The sequence below is a fragment of the Tigriopus californicus genome, chromosome 9 (assembly GCF_007210705.1).
Source record: "Tigriopus californicus strain San Diego chromosome 9, Tcal_SD_v2.1, whole genome shotgun sequence".
Classification (NCBI taxonomy): domain Eukaryota; kingdom Metazoa; phylum Arthropoda; class Copepoda; order Harpacticoida; family Harpacticidae; genus Tigriopus; species Tigriopus californicus.
The window spans coordinates 4084737-4092450 of NC_081448.1; the positions used below are offsets into that span (position 1 = coordinate 4084737).

Genomic DNA, 7714 nt, shown 5'->3' on the forward strand with positions numbered 1-7714 from the left:
TCTGAACCCTGAAAATGAGCTCTCGTTTGCCGACCATGATGTATGCCTGCACGTTTTGCGGTCTTTGGCTTCTCCCATTTGGAGCTTGGGACCCGGGTTCCATTCTCAGGACCATTCGCTACTTGGCTGAAGGTGAATGGGGAGGGGGAACACAAAATAAAAGAGGGGGCCCCCCATAACGAAGCGAGGCTTTCATATTTGCCCTTAGGAAATATGGCAAGACATTACAGTCCTGGCGTCCAGAGAGAAGAGAAAAAAAGTTTACACTCATAAGAACCTTGAACAAACTCTAAACTGTGTGGTTGCCGCCACGATGTGTACTTTCAGAAAGAAACGCAAATGTCGTGGCTGGATGCCTAGTTCATAATCTTATACAACACTGGATGGGTGGGTAGCTCAGAGGACGAGAAACTGTCGCTCCACATTTGAAAGCTTTCAACCTGATTGCCTGAACTTTCTTTGAACCTTTTGAATGTGGTAACTTCCAGGCAGAGATGTATTTTAACAAAGTGTACTTGATGCTACCCTCGCATTGGGTGGCTGCACATCTTGTCTTACATTGGGTTGGTGTAATAAATATCTCCTAAAGACCACCCTGACGGCAATAACAGGAGAAGATCTCAATGAGAGATGAAACACGTTTCGTCGTAGGGTTGTAAATCTTACTGCGAACTCGATTTCCAACGTTGATGCCGGCAAAATAGCCCAAATAATTGGACACAACCATTCCCCGCCCCCTCAATAAGTGAGGCATTTCCCATTCAGGTCGGGGAAAGTAAGACCTGCTGTACGGCCAAGGCGGATTGAATTTTAATTGCCCATCAATTGACCATTCATCTTCCGTCAAGGCAACAACAGCTACATGTAATGTTTATGTTTGTCGGCGGGGTTGTTATTGTGTGCTTGGTTTTTGAAGAAATTTGTATTCCTCCCTCACGATTTTACATGGCTCAGAAATTTTGATGATCCCCGAGTGAAGCAAGAAGCATGTTCTTGTCTCCCTCTCATCATTAATCACATCTGATCCAGAACACATGAAAAGGCGGATGTACGGTACAGCAGATATGTGTCCGCTGTCCATGCTCCAAGTTCAAATTTGGGTATAAAGGTCTGCCTTTTTTATGGTCGCCTTGTGTAGACATTTTATGAGTGTCTCTGGAATTTGAAGGGATATATCCCTTTATATTTGATAANCCATTCAGGTCGGGGAAAGTAAGACATGGAAACCCTACCGCTTAGAAAGAATAGTTACACTCCATTGAATCCAATCTGCAACGTCAGCATCGCATAAGCCCAATCTCGTTCGTTTCTCCTGAGGAATCGTCCTCTCTGCTCTCTCGTTTGTCTCCACTTATTGGTGAAGCACACGTGAACTGGCAATGCCAACCAATCCGGTCACCCGCATGGTATGGAATCGAACCGAAAAAGTTGGTGGTCCATTATGAAATCGGAAGCAAGGAAAACTTGTGATTCCAAACTTTTCTAATTGATCTTCAAAGGCTTAACTTGTGGCTGGAAAGATGGGGGGAGGGTGTCAACCTGATGGCAAGCCCGCAACTAAGACTGCCAATCGACCCCTATGGTTCACTAAAAAGAGGACGCTGACAGATTTCAGTGCTTTTCACATAATCTTTTGGATCTTACTCGATGCTTTATGGATTATGAGCCTACAAAGCGTATGGATTTGTTAGTATCGTACGAAAATGAAATATGGCCTTTGAAAGCAAGGATGAAAAGCAAAGCGGAGTCTTAACGTGGAGAAGCACACTCTTTAAGTAGAGTGCAACCAAAATGACAACTAAATATCCTCCTCTCCAACAAAGTGATAATAAGATTCAATGTGCTGAAGCTGGGCATCCGTGTCATATGAAATAAAATTTTCAAGGACTAATTTTGTAAAAACAAGGCATTTATGATCTGAACAATGAAGGCGAAAAGAATATCCAGGATGAAAACCAATTTGTTTGAATTGAGTCCAACAAGATAAAAATGAATTCAGCCCAGGGCTCTAATAAATTTAATGGGATGATCCTTCCCAGGGGCATTTTTTAACGTCGTCTAAAACATACGATCTCATTTTGCCATAATTACACTATCCAATTGGATTTTAGAACTTCACTTTGTCAACCTACAGTCCTGGAAGGAATGGGAAAAAAATTATATTGAGTTGCCACCTTGGAATGTCCACATTTATCTACTCACAAGCAGTCATCTGTCTCTTTGGACTTGACTTTGCAATCATGTCGTTTAGTCCCTTAGATTGGGTAACTGGTTGCAATTCATTGGAGGGGATATTGCCTTGCCTTACGAAATATCATTATCGAAATGGGTCTTTACCTTCATACGGATTTCAATTTGGTCGAACCGATTGATCTCGGGTTCTTTGAAGAAATCGGTTTACTGCATGCAGTAGTGTGAAGGAGCTGTGGCTAAATTTTCTGACCGAAAAAAAGCAGGCGGTATTCATCAGTATTCCGAACAAGAGTGCAAAGGTCAAATCTGATTTGATCTGGCTACCTTGGTTCCAAGGCTAAGGAAGCCCAACCAATTTCCAGGTCTGACATCTGCATGGCCAGTCAAGCGAGCCTTCAAGAATAAACGGTCGGCCTTAGAGACGATGGGCAAGACTAGATCCATCAAGGCCCCCGTCGAGAAAAGTCCAAATGACCTTCTCAATGGATATTCTGATTGGCTTATGCCTCAGGAAGCAATTATTTCATGGAGTATTAGCCTCTTGGCAATGTTTGCATTACACAAACGCAATTGGTTCGAAAGTCATTGACAGCAAAACTTGATATACTGGATAATAGATCTTCTTAAATTTTGTGAGTCTCAGTGGGGAGGGAGAGATCCCTATAAAGATCTTTGTATACATGATCATTGAGGTGTGAGAAATGTCATGTTGTTTCGGTCTTAAGTGTTCAATTGATGGTCATTGTTATATGTCAGAACCCAACGACAAACAATCAAAGGTTGAAGATGTACGAATTTGGCATGGAAGTATCACAATTTGTTTTCCGACGTGAATGGAAACTGAAACTAAGTTCAAGTATGATTTTTCAAGATAAGGTCAGAATGTATGATCTAACGGTTATTTTTCAGCATTCAAGAAGGATTTGAAATGAACACCCGGGGTACAAAACCAATAATGCAGTGTTGTCTCATTTTTGGCATGCCAAGCATATATGAAAATATTCCGATGCGTCCATCCACATCCATCCATCCGTGAGTGGATAAAAGGTCAATAATTGACCACGTTGTCACAACACTTTTTTGTTCCTCTTTTTTCTTCAGGCACCCAAAGTGAAAGTTGAATCGAGCTCATCATACAGAATAAACATGACAAGGGTGTCCTCCTCGTTCGGGTCCTGCTGGTTCCTCTCCTCTTCAAAGACTTTACAATAATGAGATACCTCATGAATTTCGCCCCTCTTCAAATCCGAGGGAGAAATCAAGAAAACCCCTTTTCACCTTTCAAATAAGGCGTTTTTGCGTTGTCGATGTAAAGGCCTGCTGTGCAAATAATAGAATTCAAGTATTCAAGTAGTGCCTTCAGCGGTCGCCTTGCAACCCAAGACTCCCCATTTTTGGACACAATTCGGGTTAAACATGCCGTCATGGCACTCGCCCACCCTACCACACGGTGTGTAGGTCGAATTTATTTATTACCAAGCCATTTAACGATTACAGCCCGCAATTCCCAATGCATATCAGGTTGACTATAAAAACTGTCTCTGGCTTTGGGGGAGTCAATTGGTGATTTTTTTGGACTCGTTTCCGATGCGAGAGATTCTCGGAAAGTAATTCAACTCCTGCTCTTGTTGTTCTACCCCCCTAAGTGCACACTTGACATGGAGCTATTTATTGCATGTACTCAATAAATGATCTCGGCTGGGGAATTGAAATCTACCTTTAAAGGGCATTCACTTAGTTTGAAGATTGAGACAGGGAAGAACGTTTCGTACCCTTGGCAGGTTGCTTTTCCCTTCAACCTCCATATCTGGGAATGGAAGATTTGAACATTTATCGCTTCTTTTATGTACTATATCGGTCACAACATCTTCTTTGGATTATATATATATATATATTCTTTTGAATATACAAGGGACTATTGTGAGGGTCTCAGATGCATCGAGCAAACAGGATTAACAAGGTCATGGAAGGACTTAGCAATGCAAATAGTCTGGTTGAGGATTTTGTTCGTCAAGCCGCTCGCGATTATTGCGACAGCTTAACAATGCTCATTGTGCATGTACGCGTATGCCCGTGTATTATCTGCACAACCTCTGGAGTTCGTGACACACATTAAACAAACGAAATGTAGCCAACGAAATGAGTGCATGTCTTAATTTTCCGCTTATTCCTCTGATTCCGATCAATTTTCGCCTACACTGCGTTGTAATCCGAGATTCTTTGGAGAGGCTTCGAATTCTAATCCTTTTGGAAATTGACAATTAACCCCTGGGATGATTGAATTACAAGGAGCCGGAACTTGACGAGATGCTTTGTTCCTTTAGCTTTTTCTCTATTCCGATGGAGATATGTCCAAATTGAAACTGACGAGTCGTAATCGGATGTTATGACTGCTCATAATTTGTGAGAGCCATGAATAAATCCTGTGTTGAATCCCTCAACGATGGGAAAGCCCTGTTACATGTGTTTGTGGATAACGGAGCTTTTTTGTATGTTGAGGCAAACGTTTGGGCTTTAAAATGTGGATAGTTAGATTGCCCATCAGGGAAATTGGTCAACTTCTAGAGGCATTCTATTTTTCTATTTCGCTCCCGACAAAGAAATGGATTTGTGGGTAGAGATATTAGCATTGGGTCATCCCTAATCCCCAATGCCTTAAATATTCATTAAAACAGCACCATTTTGCTTCTAAATTGAATTTAGACTCGACATAAGGCTCAAACTCTACTTTCTCTTTGCTTTTAAATTTCAACATCTACAGTGCATAATAGTGATGTCAATTCTTAATCTTCCTAGGCGTATCGTGACGAGCAATCCGATGCATTGGCCAATTTCTCGCCGCAGATTTGTGCAATTTAGTGTGCGTGGACGTTGAAATGTGTTCGTCTTCCAAGATGGTCATTATTGCGGGATGAGTTCGAGACCTCTAAAAAAGCTGACGTACGTACAGTACTATCATCTGTCGAGATAAGTGACCCACCCCACCCACTGACTTGCCCAAGCACTCCGAGCTTAACTGCACGTGTACACTTGTCAATTGGGAGGCTCATTCGAGATGATTGTAGGATATTCATTGCAAAAATGGTAATGAGGCCTGCCGCCAAAACGGGTGGCGGTAGTATGCAAACCTTATTCAAATGAGACATCTGGGAAAAGGAAACGGGGTCTCGGCATCTTTATCGGACATTTCTGGCTAGAGATCTAAGGAGAGTCAGCTCGACGCTCGCACTTGATCCTTGAACCCTGTCGAGCCTTTCATTAGAGAACCTCGCCCCTTCAGAACGCCTGGATAGTTTCAGGATAACAAGAGAGGAACAGCTCCTCGGTGGGCTTTTTTGCACTTTTGTTTTGAGCCGAAAATGCAAAGTGAAAAGAAGATGAGATTTTCCAGCGTGCTAATCCTCGTCAAGTCTGTGACGGAAAGAGGTTAAGGGTATGCAGAAATGGATGAAGTTTTCTGCTTCCATGGACCTCGCTGAAGGAGAGAAGAGGCTGCTGCCTCTTCATCTCATCTTAGCTTAGCGGGATGAATGCACACAAGGATGACGGAGAGAACGCGGGGACATACGAGTACATTGTGCGATGTATGTATGTACGTAGAAGACCCACATATCTACACTCACATGCTCTGGGCTTTTCGTCACATCAGTAGAGCCCTAGCAGGATCTTCCGGATGGATTATGTAAAGTGGATTAGGTGCGTATACGTATCAGCCATCATGAATTGATCAGCCTCTGCGATCTACAGTGAAGCTGCTCTATACATGGTGCTCTTCGCGTCGTAAGGGTGAATCCATAATACACGTTTATGCCTAGTCTCTTCAACTTTGATTGCCTTGGTATTTATGGTCTTGGCCAGGCCTGATTAACCTTTTGGCAAGCAAGCTCAAAGGTCGAAGAAGGCTCACTCATTTTTCTTGGTCTGGCCTTGAAGTGTTAGGAATGTGCATGTTAGATGAGGTGACGTGAACCGACGAGAGCTGTTTTCTGTGATGATGTGCGAGCTCGAACGGAACATTCCACTGGCACAATGCGTGCAAACTTGTGAATGAAAAAAAATAGCTCCAGCTTTTTTTTCAACCAAGCTGCCAATCAGCGCATAAGAATTCATTTTTGTAAAAGTGAAAAAAAAACTCGACTTGTTGGTGTGAATGCAATATGATCCTATAAGATCGAGTCAAATTCGTCCTAGTGGACAAGGGTTCGCGCAGCTAAAGGGAAGGCGGGTTTGTTAATGGATTTTACCCAAGATCTTTGGCCTTTTGAACAGAGATGAAAGGGGAACTTTCGTCTTTTCGGGTGGGGAGAAGAGTTGCAGGGCTATTACATTACTTGACAAGCCTTGTTGACAACTTCCTCAATTTTGCCCCAAAACCTCGAATCTGAGGCAAATATCTTTTGCCCACTTTCACGGTTTTACCGCTAACTATCTACTCCCTGCCTATAGGCCTATGTGATGATGAGAATGTCAAAAGTATACAAATTATTGGCAATTTTTCCCTCGGGGGGGTTCTCATTTTGGCTTGGCTCATTAGTAAAACACTTGTTAGGCAGGACAAGGCATATTTTTCTAACGCTAGCTACCATGGGGTCGTCAAGAGCTCGGTGTCAGTTTCACTGGACCTTCAGGCACTTTCAAATTGAATTCTGAGCTCCTGAGTGACCCACGTAAATCCATTGAGTACATATTTTTCATATGGTAGATTCATCTGAATGTAAAAGCTGGGAATTTCAAATGCAGACGACCTGGGGCAGATGACCTTCCTTACCTTTGACCGAACAGGCCTCTTTATAATCGGTACAACAATCTCCGGTCTCGAGACACCCCTCGTCACAATAGCAAGGCGTGTCCACATATCTGCCCGAGGATTGGAGGCCGTTCACTATGCAGGACGAGTCACGACCGGGACAACATCGGGTAGCCTCCAAACAACTTCCCCGTTGACCTCCGTGGACTGACGAGGTCAAGCCGACCAAGACGAGGCAACTCAAAATTCCAAGCATGATGCAACGCAATCAGATCGTCCGTTCACTTTGAGTCCAAGAGTTTCTTTCTTCAAGACATCTAATCCGGGGAAATGGCCAAGCAGACACAACTGGTCCACCCAATGATTTCAATGTGACTACCATAAGTAGGTAGATTCCCCTAATATGTTTCTTTTTTCTCCGTCTCTGAAGGCATCTTTCTGGTACGCTGGCCGGGTAAAAGTTGCTCCTTTCGATGAACGACGTTTCTTCTCGTTCTACTCTCAGCCGGCAAGTGGAGATGGCCGTGGACAGAGCTCTCTCGATGATCTTGACTGAAAAGTGAACACTGTTCAGAACACCCACCACAACCCTCTGGATCTCCTCATCTCGCTCGTATGTACTCATTACTAGTACAGCATATCGGCGTTAGTACCAAAGCCGCTCCAGTCGAGCTCTACCCNTGGGGAAACCTTACTAGGAATTTTGATGCACTTCTCGATAAAGATGGCGATTTAACCCAAAAAAATGTCAAGCAAATAAGTTGTTCATCGCTT

General features: G+C 43.2%; 1 protein-coding gene across 1 annotated transcript in view; it reads right to left on the reverse strand.

The window, feature by feature from the left end:
* Positions 1-7488, reverse strand: part of LOC131887035 (somatomedin-B and thrombospondin type-1 domain-containing protein-like) — a 20931-nt gene extending 13443 nt beyond the window's left edge. The window contains exon 1 of the mRNA XM_059235523.1: positions 6962-7488. Within this exon, the coding sequence (XP_059091506.1) occupies positions 6962-7196 (235 nt within the window). The 5' untranslated portion in view covers positions 7197-7488. The remainder of the gene's footprint in view (positions 1-6961) is intronic.
* Between the last annotated feature and the right edge of the window lie 226 nt (positions 7489-7714).